General features: G+C 55.4%; 1 protein-coding gene across 1 annotated transcript in view; it reads right to left on the bottom strand.

Moving 5' to 3' along the window:
- The window catches only part of LOC129343107 (sodium/potassium-transporting ATPase subunit alpha-2), a 42,641-nt gene extending 36,719 nt beyond the window's left edge, over positions 1-5,922 (bottom strand). The window contains exon 1 of the mRNA XM_054999126.1: positions 5,814-5,922. Within this exon, the coding sequence (XP_054855101.1) occupies positions 5,814-5,825 (12 nt within the window). The 5' untranslated portion in view covers positions 5,826-5,922. The remainder of the gene's footprint in view (positions 1-5,813) is intronic.
- Positions 5,923-22,174: the final 16,252 nt, after the last annotated feature.

The raw sequence follows: 22,174 nt of genomic DNA, 5'->3' as shown, positions 1-22,174 counted from the left end.
GGGCAACAAAGATGGTGAGGGGTCTGGAGACCCAGTCCTATGAGGAAAGGCGGAAGGAGCTCAGAATGTTTAGCCTGGAGAGGAGACGACTGAGAGGTGATACGATAACCATCTCCAAGTACTTGAAGGGCTGTCATATATAGAGGATGGTGCAGAGTTGTTTTCCGCTGCCCCGGAAGGTCAGATTAGAACCAACAGCTTGAAATTAAATCAAAAGGGCTTTCGGCTAAACATTAGGAAGAACTTCCTGACAGAGCAATCCCTGAGTGGGACAGGCTTCCTCGGGAGGTGGTGGGCTCTCCTTCTTTGGAGGTTTTTAAGCAGAGGCCAGAGGGCCACCTGACAGCAGTGCTGATCCTGTGAACCTGGGCAGATCATGAGAGGGAGGGCAGGAAGGGCTGCGTCAGCGCTTAGATCTCACGGCCCCTTCTTACATGCCCAGGGTGAGGCCAATCGCCACTTCAGGGTCAGGTAGCAGTTTTCCAGAGGCCAGTTTGGCCAGGGATCCTGGAGGTGTTTTGCCATCTTCTGGGCATAGAACAGGGGTCACTGGGGCAGTTGGGGGGAGGTAGTTGTGAATGTCCTGCATTGCACAGGGGGTTGGACTAGATGACCCTAGAGGTCCCTTCCAACCCTATGATCCTATGATCCTACAAGATTGCCCTTCTCCCTATGCCTTGCCACAGCAGCTTTGCTCATCTGAGCAAGGTCTTCTGCAGGTGCCACCTGCCAATGGGCAAAACCAACAGCTGCCCCCTCCATTCTCTGTAGAATGGCCTACTTGAAGAGGTCAGGAAAGCTCCCACTCTCATAGCTTTCTGCAAATTAGGCAAGCCTGAAGTGTTAAGGAGGGCTTCTTTACACAGGTGATTGGGCTGAGCTGCAAGGAAATGCATCAGTAAAGGGAAAGGGACTGTAAACTATACTACTACGTACTGTCTGTTGCTGTACGTATACTCCTACTGGGTCATTCTGCATTCATTTAATATGTTTTGTCAATTGCTTATGTTTTGTCTTAGGATTGTTTTCAGCTCTGTATCGGATTCCTGCATGGGTCCCCCCCCCCAAATTTCTGCAAGCCCTGCACCATTGTCTTCTTTACTGAATGTCCCAGCTGTTGAGCATATTGACTTGCACCGTATAATCTGCCTTGCATCTCACCAGGAGGACTAGTAAGTAAGTAAGTAAGTAAGTAAGTAAGTAAGTAAGTAAGTAAGTAAGTAAGTAAGTAAGTAAGTAAAAGCCCACCTCTGTGAGTTCCCCCCACTCCTGTTTTGGGAACGACTGCTTTCTATGGCGCCTTTCCAGAGTTACTGGGGGCACATGTCCGTTTCCTCCACAGAGCAGCCCCCCCCCACCTACGTTGCCCTTTGAACTGAAGAAGCAGGGACTGAACCGGGGATCTCTGCCATGCAGTGCAGAAACTCTGCCCCTGACTCACGGCCTCCCCATGACTACGGTGCCCCTCCGAGCTTGCCAGCTGTCCTGGGCACTGCCAAGTTTAACTCCAGGAGACAAGAAGGGCTGGGGGGGGGCACGAGCTGGGAGCTGCCGCTTTCTCTCCTTCCTCTGCAACTGCTGCAGCCGGCCTCAGAATGGGAGGCCTCCCCTGGCAAGGAGCTGGGCACCGTCCTCATGGGTCCAAAGGGAGAGTCTTTATTAGCAATCCGGGCATGTCTGGCAGCAAAGGAACCAAAAGCGCTGCAGAAAAATCTGGCCAAGTCCAGGAGTGAAAGGCTGCTGCTGCTGTCCTGTTCCAAGTCTATTCAGACCGCTGCCTTTTCAGCTGGGCAGAAAGGGGCCTCTATTCTCGCTCAGAACACAGGAGGGGCTTCTCTCTAACCCCCCCCCCCCGCTTCCTCCTGCTCTGGGTTCTTGCCTAGGTGCAGCCCCCCCCCCCTCCCGCTGGCCTCTGGCTACAAAGAGAAGTTTCCTTTCCAAGAAGGCTGCCGAGGTGCTCATCTGCTAGCAGGAGCTATCCACAGCTGGCCAGACAATTGGGACCCCCCCTCATCTCTGCCTGCAGGAAAGGGGGGGGGCGACTCTTACAAGGCTCATTTAATGCCATTTCCAAGGCGCACCAATCGGCATTGGTAACACATTCCTCCCACTCCCACGAATGGACAAGCAGGGCTGCACCATTGGCCAGCAGGCCAGGTGCTGAGAAGCAAACGGGAAGGTGGGGCCTACACTCACGTGCCCAACCCCTGGCCCAGGGGGCACCCACCCACTTGCCTCCCCCATTCCTGCCCCCCACCCCCCGCAAGCTGATCTCAGGGACGACTAACTCCCTCCGTTCCTGGACACTAGTCCGCCCTCCCAGGCACAGACTGGAGGGTCACCCGTGGGTTTCTTTCAGCACAAACCAACGCCGGCAGACACTGGCTTGGTTCCAGAACAGGATGGGGCCCTCCCACAGAGAGACAGCAGAGCACAGGTGCCTCAGCACGCTTGGGCAAGCACAGAAAGACGCATGCCCACAGGAGGGGGGGGGCGGCTGGCCAAAGAGACCGCTCTCCGGTGACCACCTGTCTCCCAACCCCCTCCCCGGCAGGCACGGCTGACCAGGTGACAGAGCCACATATCTGGCAAGTCCCTCATTTCTGCCCCGGCTTAAGGAGGGAGGGGCTGACAGGAAGCAGCAGGCAGCAGAAGCATGCAGCCCCCCCCCCCCCAGTACCAGCCCTCATCAAATCCAAGCTGTTTTTTCTCTTCTATTTATACACGAGGAGAAGGAGTGAGGGGCCGAGGGAGAGATCCTGGTGTTTATCCCTGGTGTGTTCTTGTCTGGGGTGAACCGGGGCCAGGGCAGAAGTGGGTCATGCCGAGGGGGGGCTGCGGAGTGCTCGACGCCTACCGGGGCCCTCTGATTTCAGGGGTGCCCACGTGTCCCCCCCTTCTCTCTCCACTTTCCCACCCCCCTCTTCCGGCTCTCTGTAAGGTGACCTCTTGCTCACAGCAGCCGTTCTTGGCAAGGGGGCCGTTTTCCCAGGCATTCAAAGGACAAGCTGCTCTTTTTATTTTCAGCTCCTGAACAAACATCTGCACCCCTCTCCCGGGTCCAGTTCTTACGCCTCCCCTGGCTTTATCCGCAAGGGGCCCAGGCCGGGCCTTGCAGCCCCTCCCCACAACAATGAACCACACAGCCAGCGTTTCGAGTCATGCCGGCAAAGACGGCCAGCCCCCGACGCCCAGGCCGCTTGTTCGGGGATTGTCCCCAGAAGAGCCCGCCCCAGCTCTGAGCAGCCCCTCCTGCAGGCCGTTTTCCAGTTGGAGGGCCCCAGTTCACCAGGCGCAGGCATGCCGAAGGCACCGAGCCACGGGGGCTTGGGGAGCCCCCGGCCCCGAGGGAGCGCGCTTCCAAGTATTTACCGGCTTCATTTACAGCATTCGCTGCCCCTCTGGAGTCTGGCCAGAGAAGCTGGTAGCCGGGGGGGGGGGTTCTCCTTAAGCACATCCGACCAGTGAGCGCCTCAGCGCGGAGTCTCTGCTGGCCCCCGTAAATGGGGGGCGGGGAGGGCTGCAAGGTTTCGGGAACGGGAGTTGACATTTCCCTTTGAGACAGCGCCCCCAGCCCCAAGCGTTCAGGAGGAGGGCGTTTTGCTGAAGGGCCGAGAACGGTAGGCTAATGGAACCGCTGAGGAGGCTGCGCCCTAGGAGAGGGGGCTGTAGCCCACGGCAACAGGGACGGCGCAGTCCGAAACAGAGCCGGAGCCCACGGATTCCGTGCCCGTTGCAGCTGCCTGCCTTGCTTTCCTTGACGGCAATCCGCCCTGCGCCCTCCCCTGTCTGGAGCTCACCTGCTGCGTTTTGGCGTCTCACGCCTAGACAGCCCCCCCCCCTTCACTCCCCCTCCCGTTACTGTCGTTTACTCTGCTTCCCAGTTCAGTCATCCCAGCCCCTCTGCCCGGTTCATTGGAAGTCCTTCTGTTCTGACTGAGCTGTTATATAAATGTTGTCACCCGCCTGGTGTCTCAGCGCGAAAGGCAGACTATACATGACTTGAATAAAATGAAATATCCTCCCAACCCTGTCAGGTAGGATAGGCTGAGAGAGAGAGAGAGAGAGAGAGAGTGTGCGTGCTCGCGCGCGCGCGCCTGGCCCAAGGTCAACCAGCAAGCTCCCAGGGCCCAGTACCAGTTGCTATGGGCAACAATGCGGGGGGGGGCTTTGGACTCTGTGCCCCTCCTTTTGTGGGCCTGCCGGGGAATCTCACTGTGAGAAACAGGAAGGCGGGCCAGGCTCTCTCTCGGCCTCCCCCAGCAGGGATCTTCCGGGTCCGAAGGAGTCCGTTGACGTGAGTGTGTGTGTGTGGTGTGTGTGGTGTGTGTGTGTGTGTGTGTTTTCAAGGCAAGCTCCTGCGTGGGTGCCTGTCTGGGGACAGAACACTCGGTCCCTTGGGACAGCACTCAGGTGGCGGCAGCACCAGGAGCTGGGCTGAGGGTCCCCCCCACACACACACCCGGTGATGGGGCAGGAGAAGGAGAGGGGAGCCGTCAGCCCCACTCACCTCCAGAGCCATTCCCAAGAACGGTCCCTGCGGAGCGCAGCCGAGGCAGAGGCGGGATGGAATTCGGCCTTCTGTGCAGCCGCCAGAAATGCGGTGACCCTCTTGGGACCGGCGAGAGCCCCTGATGGCCCCTTTCATGGGGCAGGCAAGCAAGTGCCCACCCAGGGGAGCTTTGGCTCTGTAGTCGGGGCTCCACCTGGATCTTCTCTTTCCATCTGGCCCCACAGACCATAATAGTGACAACAGCGGTTTCCACTGGGTAGCAAAGGCAAAGGCAAAGGGGTGCCCTCAAGTTGTAGCTGAAGTCTGGCGACCCCTCGGGGGGGGGGGTTTCAAGGCAATGAGCCAAACTTTACAAGCCAACCAAAACTACCTTCAAACTGACTGCCGTTTCTCAATTGTTACTTCTGTATGAAAGGCGCTCAGTCGGACCCACAGAAACCGGTTTGTTTGCAGTTCATATTGGACACGGCCACGGAGACAGATACCCTGTGTGGACAAGGACTAGTCCGAAAGGGAGCAGCAGCCTCCTCCTGCGGGCGCTGCTGCGAGGGCACTGCCTGTGCGGGGATCCAGCTCAAAGAAGCCCAGGTGCGCTTTGCACAAGTGGCTCCTCCTCACTGGCATGCCAAGCACCGGGCGTGGAGCGCAGCACCAGTCTGTGCCTGTCTGGGGTGCCCAGGAGGTGCCCTGTGGCACTCCTGGGCGCTGCTGAGGAATCCCAGCTCCAGGAGAGAGAAAGGGAGGCGCCCTCTCAGCGCCCCCCAAATCCTGCTGCACCCAAAGGGTCGGAGGGGGAAGCGTCTCCACAGCCCCTCCCTGCCTGCCTCTCCCTCTCCCGAAATGCTCTGCCGGGCTCCTGCTAGGGACACCGGCCAGCCCCAGAGGGACGCGGAAAGGCCGGCCGCAGCGCTGGGGAGACGGCTCCGGGGTCGGGCTGGGCATCGGCGCTCTGCCGGTTGGTCTCCCAGCCCGGCCCGGAGCTCGGCAGGTGGCCTCGGGAAGCCCCTCCCCCGGCCCCGGCTTCGTCCCCCGCTCCGCCTGGGGCTCCTCCGCCGGGGCGGCTCAGTCGCGCGCTCCCTCGCGGGCGCGCCCGGAGCAAGCCTGACAGCAGCAGCCCGGGCGGCGAGCGGGCCAAGCCGGCCGGAGCCAAGCCGGCGCTGCCCCGTCCGGCCCCCCCGACGCTCGCGAGCCGCCGCGGGACCAGGCCTGCCGGCCGGGGGGCTTCCTTCCCCCGCCGCGCCCCCGGCCGGCACGTCGAGGCGCCCCCCGCCGGAGCAGGCCGGCCGCCCCGCGCACTCACCCCTTTGCCCATCTCGGCTGCGCAGGCGACGGCGAGGCGAGGCGAGGCGAGGCCGGCTGGCGCGCTGCGACCCACAGGCTGGGGCCGGACCCCGGGGCGGCCGTCCGGCGGGCTTTAAATAGCCTGCGCCTTCGCTCCGCTCCTTCTCTGGGCAGCGACACTTGTTGAAACCGGAGCCGGAGGGGAGGCAGCTCCGCCCGGCGCCCTCCCCCTTCCGCTCGCCGGCCGGCCCGGCCCGGCCCGCCGCCTCCCGCCCCGTCGGGCAGCGCTGCCCGCGCCCCCGCCGGGCTCTGCGGCGCGCGCGGAAAGGGCGACGGGGGGCTGCTCCGCCAAGGGGCCGAGGGATGCTGGAGGGGTGCCCGACGGGATGGGCACGGAGGCGCTTGCAGGCCCGTCGCCTTTGGCCTGCTTTTGAAAGGGGGCGTCTGGGGGGGGGGGCGGGGCGTCTGGGCAGTGATGGGGGGCGCGGGCACAGCCTCTGCGCCCCTCGCGCCCTCCGGGGTCCTGAGCAGAGCTCGCAGCCCGCGTCTCTTCGGCGGGCTTCGGGCCCAGAGAGCCCTTTAGAAGCCCTCCACCAGGGTAGTTTAGGGGGGCCTGCAGCAGGACTGGAGTCCAGGGGCACCTGAGAGACCCGCAAGGCTTTCCCGGTGCAAACTTTCGAGAGCTGGCGCCCGGAACATCTTGTTGGTCTCGGAGGTGCCCCGGGACTCCAGTCCTGCTTCATCACCAACCCTGTGATCCCCTCCCCTCCAGCTAAAGTGCCCCCCTTTCCTCTTGACTTAGACTGGACGGGAGATCAGGGAAGGCTTTCAGCCCCCCCCCCCCCCCCGTTTCCCGGCTCTGAGGGCTGACCCCATCACTCCGTCTCGAGGGCCCTTGTCCTTTCTGTGCATGTCCTTTGGACCTCTCACTGGTGCAGAGGTCCAGCCCTCTCTGCTGCTCACAGCCCTCCCTGCCACACCTTGACCCTCAAGTGAAGTTCAGGACAGGCACGTGCAAGGGGAGGCGCGCCGGAAGAAGAGATCCCGACACCCAGTCTGTGCCTGAGAGGGAAAGAGGCCTGAGGGTTGCAGCGGAGAGCCCAACGAACCTGCCCACAGCCATGAAAAGGCAAACTTGATGCAGGAGTTTTCCAGGAGAAGGACTGGAAACCAGACAACCAGTGCTATGTTGCCCGCCTGGTGTGGCCTATGGGACTGGTGCTGCCTCTTTTGGAACCCCGTCGGCCACTTTGGTCTCCATATCGCATCAAGGAAATTCCAGAGCTGGAGAAAGGCCAGAAGGCAACCAAGACCATGAAGTGGTGGCAGCTCCTTTCCTAGGAGGAAAGGCTCAAGAGTCTGGGATTTATCAGCGTGGAAAAAAGACGACTGGGGGTGGGGGGTGATGGAGGATTATAAAATGATGCACGGGGCAGATGGAGGGGACAGAGAGAGCTTTTTCTCCCTCTCCCAAAGTACTAGCATTTGGGGTATCCCATGAAAAGGGGGAACGGTAGATTCAGGATCGACAAAAGGAAATACTTCTTTACAGGGCGAGTGGTTAAGATGTCGAATTCGCTGCCAGAGGATGGGGGTGATGGCCGCAGGCACCAAGTACCTATGAGCGTAGAAATGTTTAAAAGGGGGTCAGACGGATGCATGGAAGAGAGGACCACATGGAGGGACCCCCATATTCAGAGGCAGCCCGCCTCTAAAACACCAGGACCACAAGGCACCTTCGGGGGAAGGCCGTGGCCTCTCCGGCCTGTTGTTGGCCCTCCATAGCTCCAGTTCAGCCTCTCCGCGAGACGGGCCGCTGGACTGGAGGGACCTTCACTGGTTGGGTCCAGCAGGGGGTCTCAGCCACATCTCTTTCTGCGGGGCCCCCCGGAAGCCGGCTGAGGGTCCCTCCCGGGCACTTCCCAGGGGCCTGTAGCTGCCAAGTGGGCGGAATACCAGGATCTGCGAGGAGGTCCCCTGCTCATCCCATGGCACCGGAGGGGTCTCTGTCTGCACTTTTCCCTTGGCTCTGTCGCCCACCCCTAACACAAACGGAGGACTCCCGTTCCTCCCCGAAAACTGACAAGCAGGCAAAGCAGAAGGGAAACACACACACACACACACACACACACACACACACACACACACCCTCTGTCCACACAGACCACAGAAGGACAGCGGCAGCGGGTTAGGCGGAGAGGGTGTGACTGGCCCAGGGTCACCCGGCAGGCTTCCATGGCAGAGGCGGGATTCACACCTGTGCCTCCCAGACCCTAGTCGGACACTGTAGCCCTACACAACACGGCTCTCCCTCCGGAAACACTTGGGGCACCCCAGTGGAGTTTCTTGGGAGAGGGTGAGGGTCATAGGGTGTGCTCTCTCATTTGAGGGGGGGGGAGCCCATAGCTTGGAAAGCAAAGCCCCCCTGATGGGAATTAAAGACAACCCCCCCCCCGGCCCCTGCTCAGAGGGCTCGTGGTGCTGGGTTCTGGCTTTCCAGATCTCTGGGGCGGGAGGGGGGGGGGCGGCAGATTCCTTCCAGCAATGAGTCCATTTTGCATCTGGATCCAAATGAAAGTTCCCCATCTGCTTGCTCTAGTCCTGGCCTCACAAGCCCTCCTGCCCCACCCTCACCCCAAGGCTCCGCAATCCACCCACCCCTTCTGCCAGCCCCCTGGGTCCAGAATCCCATTCGCCTTCCGCTTCGCCTGCCCAGGAAAGGCCCTGCTGCCATTCCCCTCTAAAGACTCCCGGGGGCAGCTGACCTCTGGGAACAGTGCCCCCCTCAGGCTCCCTCCGCACCAAAGCAGCACATTTTGCCCCCAAGCCTGACCTGCTTTGAAACCAGAACCAGTGGTCAAGGCCCTCCCCACCACACACACACACTTCCCACACAGAGAAAGGGCTGCCTGGGGCACGGAGCCCTCCCCAGGCGGCAGAAGCAGCCTGAGCCTTCCTCCCTGCGAGCGCGCCCTCAGGGCCTGTCCCCAAAGGGTGTGGCCACCCAAGGGCCCCTCCAGGAAGGACCAGGAGGTCTCCCGAAATCTCAACTGATCTCCAGACCCCAGAGCAACTTACGAGGCTGGACTCTATGGCGTTTCATCCCCCTGAGCTCCCCCCTTCTCCAAACTCTACCCCCCCTTTCCTTCCCCCAAATCTCCAAAGCCTGTTTTCAAATGTCTGCAACCCATACCCCATCGTATTGTTCGCTGGATGCCTCAGCCATTGATTGTATACAACACAACCACCTTGAGAAACATGGGCTACGCCCCTGCCTACCTTCTCAGAACGGGGAGAAGGCCAAGCCAGGCGTGGCCAAGAGCCGGCCCTCAGCTCCTTCTCTCGGTCAGCAGGGCTTGCTAGGGCCATCAGGGGGCATGAGGGGCAGCTCCAGCTGAGGGGGGCCAGAAGGGCAAGGAAGGGGGAAAGGGGTGGCCTGGGGGAAGGGGCACCCCGGAAAGGGAGGGAGGCTGCACCGTCCTGGAAGCCAGGTTTCTGGGCACCGCAGGGAGAACGCCGGCAGCAGGTGGCAGGAAGAGAAAAGTTCCACTCAGTAGCTCTCCATTCATGGAACATTCCAAGGGGGGAAAGGGAGAGAGAAGCCACAGGCTGCTCCCGGCAACCACTGTCTGTCTCCTAGCAGCCAAGGCTCCACCCCCTCCACTGATGCTGCCACACCCCTGGCCAGCAGGGGACGCATGCCAATCTCCAGGTGGGGACTGGAGATCTCCCGGAATTACAAATCCTCTCCAGGTGAGGATGGGTGAAAACGGCTGCATCGGAGGGTGGATTCTATGGCACCGAGCTCCCTCTCCTCCCCAAACCCTGCCCTCCCCAGGCCCCACCCCCCAAATCTCCAGAAATTTCCACACCTGGAGCTGGCAAGCCTGTGCTAAAGGCCTACCCCAATACCATTTCTATCGTGCCCTCTGGCTGGCAACCAGGAGTCACTTTCCTGGCAACCGAAGGCCTACTCCAGCACGGAGCCCTTGCTGTCCATCAAGGCCTGTTCCCAACTCTGTAAGACTAACAAAATGGATGGTAGGGCAGGAGCTTTCGCTTCTTTAGATACACTTCTTCAGATATCTGAAGAAGTCTGCGGCTCACGAAAGCTCACACTCTACCACAAATTTTGTTAGTCTTACAGGGGCTACTGGACTCTTGCTCTTTTCTGCTGCTACACACAGACTAACATCTTCATCTATTCCCAACTCTGGTTTGGGAGATTCCTGGAGACCTTGGGGTGCAGCCTGGCTGGGAGTTCAGCAGGTGAGAAAGGCAGACTACAAACGACATAAATAAATTTTTTAAAATCCAAAGCATTCATTTTCTCATGGGGAACTAATCTCCAGGCCACAGAGATCAGTTCCCTTGGAGAAAATGGCTGTTTTAGGGGGTGGACTTTACAGCATTATATCACGCTGAGTTCCCTCCCCTCACCAAGCCATGACCTCCCCTGGCTCCACTCCCAAAGCTCCAGGAATTTCCCAGTCTGGAGCTGGCAACCTTACCCCCCCCCCCGCGCATTGTTTCCATGATGTCCTCTGGTGACCAACCAAGGCCCTGCCCCTCTCAACCAAAGGCGTCCCCCTCCTCCCACACCCCTGGCCTCTATAATGCCCCCTGGCACCTAACCAAGGCTCTGGGAAATCCACTCCATCCCAAATGGCCTGCAGCAGCTGAGCAAGCGGACCCGGTTGGCGTAGCCCTTCCATCTCTGGCTTAGTGTGCCCCCTAACACAGTGCGCCTGCCCCCACTGCCCTGGCACTTCTTCCTCCAAAGGGTTCTGATTCGTGCTGGAGGCAGTCAAGGACTCCTGGCTTCTCGATCCTCAGTGAGAGCAGCCCCCACTGCTTTGTCCTCGAATGCTTTGGGGGCACTGAACGCTTTTGCGCTCCCCAAGTTAGCCTGCAAAGAGTTTCTCTGACCAAGATCATAGTCACACACTGCAGACAGCCTCCGCCACATGCTGTTTTCTAACACCTTTCCCTCTCCCCTGTCCCCGACACTTCTGCCTTTTCTGTTTATTTTTAACATCATACCACAGGAAAAGTTGTACTTCGTGAGTTTTTTTGAGCAGGTGCCAACAAAATTACACAGTCCCTGTTAACAATAATTACCCAAATCTCAATCCAGATGCCTTTGTGGGATCCTTAGAACAACGGCGGGTTTAAAATCCCACGCCCCTCAGTGCTAGGGTTACAAACTCCGCCCGGATCTTCTTGGAGGTTTGGGGATAAAACCTGGAGAGGGCAGGGTGTGGGGGAGGGAAGGCCCTCAGCAGGGTCTAATGCCAGAGTCCGCCCCCCCCAAGCCATTTTCTCCAGGGGAACAGATCTTTGGAGATCAGTCGAAATTCCAGGAGATCTCCAGCCACCACCTAGAGGCCCCTCCCCTCCCCTCCCTCTCCAAGCTCCACCTCCCAAATCTCCAGGAATTTCCCAGCCAGTAGTTGGCAACGCTACTCTGCTCCCATATCCCACAGAGAATCCTTGTGATTGGGAAAAGACAGGGGGGGCAGGGGGGGAAAGAGGTTGCTAAAGCTTGTTGGCATCTTTTTTAAAAAAAACACCTGTTCTGCAGGAAGACTTTCACCCCGCCCCCATCTTATCGTGTGCAAAGCTGCACGTGCTGCCTGCGGCAGGCTGCTGTCAAGAAGCCCCTTCTGCCCCCCATCCTATCCCGAGAGACGCCACCCCAAGGCAGCCACTCCGCTTGTTGTGACCTCCGATGATGCAAACCCACCTTCTGGCAGGTCTTCTCTCTTATCCGTTTGGCTTTAAAAACAGACCTGCACGGGCTCTGGAGGGGAGGGGATACTGGACAGAAGATCCCTAGGCATGAGCCCTAAGTGGAGCCTCCAGCTCCAGAGGAAGTATGCCTCGGAGTACCATCCGTCGCGGGGCAAGCAACAGGGGTGGGCAGCTGTCTGTGGGCCCCACTGGAAGCATCTGGCTGGCTACTGTGGGGCTAGAGGGGACTTCCTTTGACTGGCCCCACATAGCTCTTCGAAGTAACCCACCCATCTCAGCCCCAGCAACGACCCCTGGAACACACTTTCCATGTTTCAGGCATCTTTGGAAACTTGCGCCCTGAGAAACGGCACCAATGTTAAGCGGATGCAAGTTTTAGGTCAGCCAGGACATTCCACTGCTGTCCTCAAACAGAGAAACTTCAAGGGCAGATTACAACATGAGATTGCTGAAATGGAGCGTTTATTCATATATTCAGAACAATGGACCCCCTGGGGCTGAACAGACACCGGTTAGGATTCTTTCCTCACTACAGATGCTAATTGCTGCTCTAATCAGCTGCATTCTGCCTTTCCATTCTGACTTCCTGCTTTGCTTTACCCCTCCCACCTCCTGGCTGGGATATAAAGGCTCAGGGGTCTCCATTCCTCCCAGTATCTGAAGAAGGGAGCTTTGACTCTCAAAAACTTAGATTCTGAAAATCTTGTTGGTCTCTAAGGTGCCACTGGACCCGGATCTTGCTCTTCGACTGTAGACCAACACAGCTACTTACCTGAAACCCTCTTCATGGGGGAGGATGGGATTTGGGGGAGGGAGAGAGGGAGCTCGGCAGCAATATGATGTCCATCCTCCAAAGCCGACATTTCCCGCAGGGAAACTAAGCTCTGTATCCTGGAGATTAGTTGTAATTCCAGGAGAACTCCAGGCCTGACCTGGCATTGGCAAGCCAGGTGTGAGGGCACTTCCACTCGAGCTTCTGGGTTCCTGGAATTGGAGTGCTGTTGTGGCCAGGAATTGCGCATGGTGCACATGGTGGCTGCCCCCTCCGGCCAGGATCACAGACCTGTTTCCTAAGTTACAAAGCGGCAGGAGTGGATGAAGCAGCCGGCATGAAGGCCAGCTCAAGGACTTGGAAAGGAATTTATTTTGGCTTTTGTCTCTTCCGCTGCCTGGGAGGGTTTTCTCTCTTTCTGTTTGTTTAGTCTCAATGCCTGTCACTTTCTGCTCCAGGACTCACTCCCGGAGTTTTACCCTGGGACCTTTTATGGAAACGGGCCATCCTCCGGTTCCCAGCGGCTACGGAATGATCAACACGGAGGGGCCATTGCAGCCACGGACAAAACCCTGACCATTTGCTCTGATGGGGCAGATTTTCAGAAAGGGCTTTGGTTAGCAGGGCAGACTTTGGAAATCCCCAATATTGCCTCGTGGACAGGGCCAGGGGTGGAGTCAGAGGCAGCGTACAGGACAGGAAGAGTGCCACGGCCACACGTTTCCCTCCTGTTCTTCCCTCAGGGGCATCCCGTGTACAGGCCCAGCTCCCTTTGGGGTCTTTCTCTCGGCCTCTGAGAGATGCTGTGGCTGGTGCGTGGGGTCTCACCCATCAGGGCTCAGCTTCCTCCCCAGGGGAGTTCGGTGTCAGAGTGGAAGAGCTGATGTGCATCTGCGCTCAGGCACACGGGCACCAGGCCGGGCATGCCTGCCGCCCCACAGGCCGCAGCTGCTGAGGTGTATTTTGAACCACAGAAGAAAGGCGTGGAGACAGAATTCGGCATGAAATGAAGCACTCCCTCACACTCTGGCCTAAACAGAGACTGGGCCTTCCTTAAACTGGCTCTTCATAGCACATAGCACCACGCTGAAACCTTTTAAAGAGGTTTTTTTTTTCCTTATGCATCTTCCTTGGTGAGTTGTATTTATCCTATTTCATTGCACTTTATTTGTACCCCTATTGTCTCTCACCACCCGTGATATGTAACAACCCAACTTGTTCCACGCCCATACTTGAAAAATCTACGGCAGGATTCGCACCAAACCTCTCTCTGCTCCAACTCTTCCTCTTCCTCCCCCAGTCTGTGATTTTTCTTATAAATGGTGTCCTCCCCTTAGTATCTGAGGAAGTGAGCTCTGACTCAAGAGAACCTCTTTGCGTGAGCTGAAAGGCAAGAGTACAAGGGCTCTTGGCCTGGGGTGTGCAGCTGGGGCTCATTGGGTGGAAGAAGGCCCCCACCACCACTGGAGAGAGAGCTGCACCAGGTATGCACCTGGACAGAACAACACCTGTTGGATAATGCTATCCTCAGCACATCATGAGTGTGACCCAAGACAACAGCGTGACATCCTTGTGGACAGTAGAATGTTAACTGTGCAGTGTGTTGTTGTTGGTGGTGGGGGAATCATTCATAGCAGCTGGGAGAAATTGTCACCTGGATCATGACATTTGATGAATGCATTCTTTCACAGCAGATAGACGCTGGTAGGTATGGGGTGGGACTTGTGCTCTTTTCTACTGAAGAAGTGAGCTGTGGCTCACAAAAGCTCATCTTTACAGACCCAAGAACAGACAATTAGCTGTGAGGCCTTTGCTAAGTTTTTCGCTGATAAAATAGCACAAATACACTCTGATCTAGATGCTACCTGCAATACAAACGAGATAGAAGAAATGCTTAATACACCATCTGGCCTATATTTGGACTGCTTTGAACCAACTACAATGACAGACCTTAACAGGATCCTGGCATCTATGAAAGCCACTACTTGTGCGCTTGATCCTTGCCCATCTTGGCTGTTAAAATCAAGGAAAGATCACATAAGTGAACCACTGAGATCTATTGTGAATCAATCCCTAACTCAGGGCACCTTCCCCTGGCGGCTCAAACAGGCAGTTATCCGTCCGCTAATTAAAAAACCATCCCTAGACAAAACTGATGTGGCCAATTATCACCCAGTCTTTAATCTGCCCTTTCTGGGCAAAGTGATTGGGAGGGCGGTAGCTGACCAGATCTTCTTGGAAAACTATAGTGCTCTGGACCCTTTCCAGTCTGGATTCAGACCAGGGCATGGGACAGAGACAGCACTAGTAGCGTTAGTGGATGATCTCCGTCTGAATCTAGACAAAGGCCATGCCTCCTTATTGCTCCTCATGGATCTGTCTGCAGCCTTTGACACCGTAGACCCTGCCATCCTGTTGAGGTGTTTAGAAACAGAAGTGAGCATCAAAGGATGTGCCCTGGACTGGTTTAAATTGTTTCTCATGGAATGGACTCAAAGGGTTGCCGTCGGAGATCAGCTATCTCCAGAACAGGAACTATCCTGTGGGGTCCCGCAGGGCACAATCTTATCTCCCATGTTATTCAACCTCTACGTAAAGCCTTTAGGAGAACTCATTCGCAGCTATGGAGCTGGATGTCATCAATAAGCAGATGACACCCAACTCTGTATCTCGCTATCCAGGTCCCCAGGGCTCATTTCGAGGGGGAACGCGCAGGAACGCAATTCCGGCAGTTCCCCAAAGAGGTCACATGTCAGGTGGCCCCGCCCACCTGACTCTCGGCCATTTTGGGCCCGTTTCAGCCTGGATTGGGGCCAAAATGGCCTGGATTGGGCCTCTGACGGGTGGTAGATCACTCTCCCATTCAGCAGTGGCCTGATCCTGACCATTTTGGGCCTCTTTTTGGCCATTTTCAGCCCCTTTTTGCCATTTTGGGCCCAATTTTGTCCCTGAATGGCCAGGATTGGGTCCAAAATAGCCAGGACAGGTGATGTCAGGGGGTGTGGCATATGCAAATCAGTTATGCCAATGACACAGTTCCGGTGATGGCAATGGGCGTGGCATATGCTAATGAGTTATGCTAATGAGTTCCTCCAGCTCTTTTTCTATGAAATGACCCCTGCAGGTCCCCACAGGATGCAGTGGAAATCTTAGATCGCTGCCTGACAGCAATGATGAAATGGCTAAAAAATAAATTAAAATTGATCCCAGACAAGTTATAAGTGATGCTTTTTGGGAAGTCAGAGATCTTAAAAGATGTTGTACTCCCCACTTTCAATGGAGTTCATTTGACCCTTGCAGACTCAGTTAAAAACCTACGGGTTATACTGGATCCAGTGCTACTAGTAGAAACACAAGTTAAGGCAGCTGCAAAAAATGCTTACTACAACCTCACTCTAGCCTGGAAGATGGCTTCTTATCTCGACACGGCCGACCGGGCCACCTGGATCCATGCTATGGTAACATCAAGGCTTGACTATTGTAATGCTCTATACATCGGTCTCCCATCCAAGTTAACTAGGAGGCTCCAATTGGTGCAAAATGCTGAGGCTGGACTATTATCAGGAGCGAGCAGGAGCTTGAACATCACTCCCATCCTACAGTCACTCCACTGGCTACCTGTCAGTTACTGTGCTCAGTTCAAGGCATTGGTTATTACATACAAAGCCCTTCACGGCCTTGGTCCAGCATCCCTACGGGACCACCTCTCTCCCTATGTCCCTCCATGGCAGCTTTGCTCATCTGAACTGGGTCTCTCCTGCAGGTGCCAGGCTGCACACGGGCAAAATCAGCAGCAGCCCGTACAGGGGTGTAATGATTCCAAGTAAATGGGTGCCTGTGTCTTTAAATGCTTGGTTTGAGCTAGGTGAAGAGTGGGGGTGAGAGAGGGGGATAAGTGAGTGATGTGATTGGTTAATGACTGAGAGGGTGGGCGGAGTGAAGGCAGTTTAGACTGACAGAGCAGGGAGAAAGGTGGCAGTCAGGGAAAGGGAGGCCAGCTGTGGGCTGCCTGAGGAGTTTTAAGCATTTCTATGAGAGAAATATTGAGTCTAGTGAAAGAGGCTGTGTGTGAAGCCTAAACATACCACTCGGTCGGTTGTCTACAGCCAAGCCTTACGTTACAACTGTATCTGCTCCAATGCTCTCGACTGAGACTCCCACTTAAGAGATTTACAACAAGCATTTTTGGAACTACAGTACCCACCAAATGAAGTGAGGAAACAAACTGACAGGGCCAGACTAGTACCCAGAAACAGCCTGCTCCAGGACAAACCTAAAGGAACTAACAACAGAACACCACTGGTTGTCACCTATAGCTCCCAGCTCAAACCCATCCAACGTATCATCAGTGAGCTACAACCCATCCTGGAAAATGATACCTCTCTCTCAGAAGCCCTGGGTGGAAGACCTTTCCTTGCCTACAGACAGCCCCCCAACCTTAAACGTCTTCTCACTTACAATCATGAATCGGCCAGCAGAGTCACCAGCACAGGTACCAAGCCCTGCAACAGACCCAGATGCCAGCTCTGCCCCTATATCTACCCAGGGAATACAATTACAGGACCCAATGGCATCAACTACACTGTCTCTGGCTCTTACAGCTGCTCATCCTCCAATCTGATATATGCCCTCATGTGCCAACAATGTCCTTCTGCTCTGTACATTGGACAAACGAGCCAACCTCTACGCAAAAGAATAAATGGACACAAATCTGACATTAGAAATGGAAACGTCCAGAAACCAGTGGGAGAACACTTCAATCTACCAGGACATTCCACCAAAGACTTAAAGGTCGCTGTGGTTCAACAGAAACCTTTCAAAAACAAAATCCAAAGGGAGGCTGCTGAATTGGAATTCATATGCAAATTTGACTCTGTCAAGCTGGGACTGAATAGAGACTATGAATGGTTATCACATTACCACAGGTAACAGATTCCCTTTACAGAGGCGTGGTCTGGGGGAGCCCAGTGACGCCTGGTGTGGGCTTTCGGGGACCACAGTTCTCTTTGTCAGATGCAGCTGGCGGGGAGAGCTGTGGTCATCGAAGGCTTATACTACATAGGAATTGGATACTTTCACTGCTACAAACTAATACGGCAAACTGACTCCATACCAAAAGGAGATGTTTACATTTCCAAGCAAAGGAATGTTTTGATTGCCTCCACGCTAATTGCATTCTGTCTCCTTGTGATATATTTCCCCTTTTTTCTCCTCTCTCTCTTCTCCCCTCCTCTTCTGTATTTGACCAGTTCGGATCATGCATCTGACGAAGAGAACTTGATTCTCGAAAGCTTATGCTACAATAAAATTAGTTAGTCTTAAAGGTGCTACTGGACTCTTTTTGATTTTGCTACTACAGACTAACACGGCTAACTCCTCTGTATCTATGAAGCCTTATAGGAGATCTGTATGAATGAGTTTATAGGAAGTAACTTTAAGAACCGAGAACTACGTTTATGAAACTGATACGCTTCCTGACTAAATAAAAGTTTATTTTGTTTTGTTATATCCCAGTGTAGCTGTCATTGCTTTATCCCATTCGTATCCTCAGGGCCACATAGAACCACGAAGGAGCCTGACGCTTAGGCACGTTACCAAAGGGGAAACTTAAATAAAATACATTGGAAAATAATATTCCTGGTGGCAGCAAACTACCCAGAGGGTGTCAAGGGAAAGATTAAAGGCAAAATCTACCCCAAAGAAAGTAAAGGTCATAACAAGGGGCTTTCTCTGTGGTGGCCCCTACCCTATGGAACGGCCTGCCTGAGGAGGTCAGGGGAGCCCCCGCCCTCCTGGCTTTCCGCAAACGATGCAAAACTGAATTATTCAAAAAGGCCTTTTTTCTCAGCTAAGAGGGCGGTATTGTAGGAAAGGGGTCCCCAGATGTTTCACTGATGAGTTAGAAACCATAGATTTCACCATTACGTTGCCTGACATATTATCTGTTGCTTTAAATATGTACTCCTGTATGCTACCTGTGCTTCACGTTGTCTAATGTAAGTCCTAGAATTGATTATGTTCTGTTTCAGCAATTCCTCAACCCCATGCTGGATCCTTGCTAATACTATCTCTTTGTAAACTTGTATTCACTTACCCCATGACATTATTTTATGGAAATGTTCTTGACAGTGTATGGAAATGCCTGCCCTTGTCCTTGCCACTAATTGTACTAATCTCACACTATGTAATCCGCCTTGAGTCTCAGTGAGAAAGGTGGAATATAAATAAATAAATCTCTGACCACAAATTCTGTTCGTCTTATAGGGGCTCCTGGGCTCTTGCTCTTTTCTACCGGTTCCTACCAAGCATCTGGGAGAAACCTTGACGAAGCGTCTCTTGCCCTCAGATCTGGTGCTGCCACTTGGCAGGGAGGGAAACGTGGTACCCTGTCGGCTTGTGGCACAAAGATCAAGGATGACCCTGCAGGCCTCCAAGATTAGCGGGGGCAGGGTGCCTTATTTAGGATATTTATTGTTCTTCCTGGAAACTTAAAGGGCCTTGCCCAATGTCCTGCCAGCCAGGTGTTGGAGTCAAGGAAGCCACAGATTCTCCAAGAAAATTCCCAAGGAGCCAAGCAAGCTCTGGGGCTCGTGGCTTGTTCTACAAAGAGCCCAGACTCCATCTCCAAACATTGCTGCTGCCCCCCACCCCCCTCCACATCAGTCATGCAGGAATCTTTGCCTGCAAAATGGGAGTCTCGTTCCATTAGCGCCGATGTCAGAGCGGATTTCTCCCCCCACCCCAGTGGCCAGCTCAGGCAGTCAATTGTTCTGGTCCCAGGGCAGGCAGGGCTTCACACGGGAGGCCCAGCCTAAGCCAGCCACAGTGGAGAAACGGTTTGCGCCCTTGAGCTTCTGGCAACCGGCTGTGGGGCGTGGAGTATTCTCCTTGTCAGTTGGCACCCTTGAGCTGCCTGCCTTTGCTGCTTTCGTTTCCTTAACCACAGAGAGGATCTATTCTGTGGAGGAGCTTGCTGGTTGCCCTGCCAGAGCCGGACAGCAGCTGGAGTCCCGCCCTCCAGGGCTCCTGGTTTTCTTCAGGAGATGCTGGACCGCTTTGTTTTGAAGCAAGGGTTGTAGACCTGCCGTGTCAGCAGAAAAACGCTGCAAAAGCCAGCTGCTGTTGCATAAGGCTGTATGCACACATTCCCCTCTGCAGAGGCTGCCAGGAGCCCAGTGTGGGCCCAATTATGGCCAAGAACAGGAATCTGGGGGCAAGATGTGCTCGGATTGCTCCTGCTGGGATCAAAGCCCCGGGCGACCCCAAGGCAGGGGGACAAAGCACAACAGGGCCCAGGCCCCGCTGAGGGAGAGATTGCACTCAGACCCGGAGACAAAACCCTCCCCACACCCAACACACAGATTAACTTGCACAATCCAGGCCCAGTAAACAAACTCAACTGTGCCACACAAGTATGTGAGACAAGTGGCATACTTAGTAGGTGAAAAACTGCGCTCAGGGCTGTGTGCGCACGTGCATGGCCCGATGTGAGCGGAAATCCTTTTCCCGCTCCAAATATATATTCGGCTGTAGGCTGCAGACAAAGATTTGTCAGGTCTCAGTAAAGCGAGGCGCTTCATGAACGCCAGTGCAAAAGACTGTTCGATCCATAACACAACACGGAACCCTTCTCTGCCGCACCAGTGTCTGATTCTGCAATGTGATGTTGGGGGAGCAAGGAATTCCGGGGGGAATCCTCAGCGTGCGCACGGCTTCCTTGGGATGCTGCTGCCCCCCCCCATTCCAGACTCCCCTACCCCACCTCTATGGTTGTGGGAGACCCTGATGTCTCCAGAGGAAAATCAGCCCACCGAGGACTTCAGCGGGAGAAACTTCCTTGCTGTGGTGGGTCCCTCCCAAAACCTGTCCTAAATGCACCCTGCTGTGGCTTCCCCTTTGTATTTAGCCAGAGGTGGGGCACGAGGCTGCTGCTTTGTCCCTGGAGCCCCACGCAAGATGCCGCTGGACCCTTGCACCCCGGGGGGTGCAGCGCTTCCCCCCCTAGAAAGGGAAGCATTCTAGCTGTACCAAGGAAGGTGCCAAGGGAGGAGGAGACTTGCCATAAGGAAAAAATTGGTTCCAAAGCTTTTTCCCCCCCGCCTGGGGTGGGGTGGGGGTGTTTTATAACAACACGAAGTAGAATGCAGACGCCCTCTCCCTCCAAAAGGCCCCTCTATGGAGTCCTAAGCCGTCCCTCAAGATGAGGTGGTAGAAGAAATGGCAGGCCATTCATGGGAGGTTTGAAACTGACTGGGGGAAAGAGGGGACCGGAAAGAGACCTCCTCTGCGGCGGCGTCCTGAGTGCGCCGGGAAGAAACCATTTCCAAGAGCGGCTGCCAGGGTCCCTGAGGGCCAAGCTACAAGTGAGGAATGACACTTGAACAGCAAGTGAACAGACTCACATATATTCCTCCCTCAGAGTGCAAGTGGAGCGCAAGTGAACAGGGAGGAATACATGTGAGTCTGTTCACTTGCTGTTCAAGTGTCATTCCTCACTTGTAGCTTGGCTCTGAGCTGCACCCCAAAGAGGCAGGAAGAATCACCAAGAGCCCCGCCTTCCACTCAGAACAAAATGGAAGCTTTATCAGCGAGGCCATGAGGCAAGCTCCTTCACTGGATGGAAGCACCACCCAGAGAAGCGGCTTCCTCTGGAGTAAATCAAACCACAAAACCATGGGCTGGGAAATTATAACCGCTTCTTTGAGCGAAAGGACACACAAACCTCTCCTGCTCTTTTGGGTCTGTCCCTGAGAGGTTGGAAAAACCCTGTGGCCTTCCCAAGTCTTCGCTCAGGGACACCCCCCCCTTCCCCTCGCTCCCCAGGATGCCAAAAACAAACGGCGTGACCCACGCTGCCCCCAAGGATGCTGAGAGCTTCTCCTGCGCCATGGAGCTGCACCTCTATCACTGCCCCTGCGCTGCTGTTTAGAGGCTCCACCTAGCTGCCATGCCTGCCCAAGCTAGCGTGGGGGCATGCCCTTGCGACTTCACCATTTCAAGCTACCAGGCTCCAGAGGTGGCCAGATTACCTGCTGCCCCTCCCCAATACCACGTTTCAGATAGCAAACAGGAGCGGTGTGTTTCCAGAGACCAAGTGTAAAGTACTTAGAATATAAGGAACATTAATAATAATAATAATAACTGCGCTTATATACTGCTCTTCTAGACAGATTAGTGCTGCATCCAGAGCAGTGAACAAATTAGTGTCATTATTATCCCCACAATGCAGCTGGGGAGCTGGGGCTGAGAGGAGGGGCTTACCCAAGGCCACCTACTGAGCTCAGGGCAGGAGCGGAAGTCGAACCAGCAGAGTGCTGATTCACAGGCGAACCACTTAACCACGGTGCTACAGCTGCATATTCCATTCACTCAATTCAGGCTGAGCAAGGGAACCAAGAAAAAGTAACGACTTGCAGTCCCCTTTTCCTACCCTGCCCTCAGTACTTATCTTAATGTTTAATTAGGACAGGTGAGCTTTACCAGAAGCTGTAGTCATTTAAAGTTCAGCATTAACTTAGATCCCCTTGTGGGGTCTTCTCTCCATTGTACCGAGCCCTGTGGACAAGATGGAGCCCCCAGGGGAAAAGCCCATCGTGGCTTGTGCTGCCAAGTCAAGAGAAAGCTGCAAGAGAAAGCAGCTCCTGAGCGTATGTAGTCTACCTTGGGGCAGTCTGTCTCCCCCAGAGATATTCAGCTCTTCCTGTCCCGCAAGGAACAGAATGCTTTCCAGCAACTGGGCCCTCTGTCCTGCAAGGGTTGGGGTGGCAAGCCGTCTCCTGCTTTGGCCGGTGCCCCGAGACTGACCAAGAGCGCTCTGTGTCTGGAGCTTGGTGCTTCCCCCTACTGCCTGCCAG

The sequence above is a fragment of the Eublepharis macularius genome, chromosome 1, assembly GCF_028583425.1.
Source record: "Eublepharis macularius isolate TG4126 chromosome 1, MPM_Emac_v1.0, whole genome shotgun sequence".
Lineage (NCBI taxonomy): Eukaryota > Metazoa > Chordata > Lepidosauria > Squamata > Eublepharidae > Eublepharis > Eublepharis macularius.
This window is presented reverse-complemented; position numbering and strand designations above follow the sequence as displayed.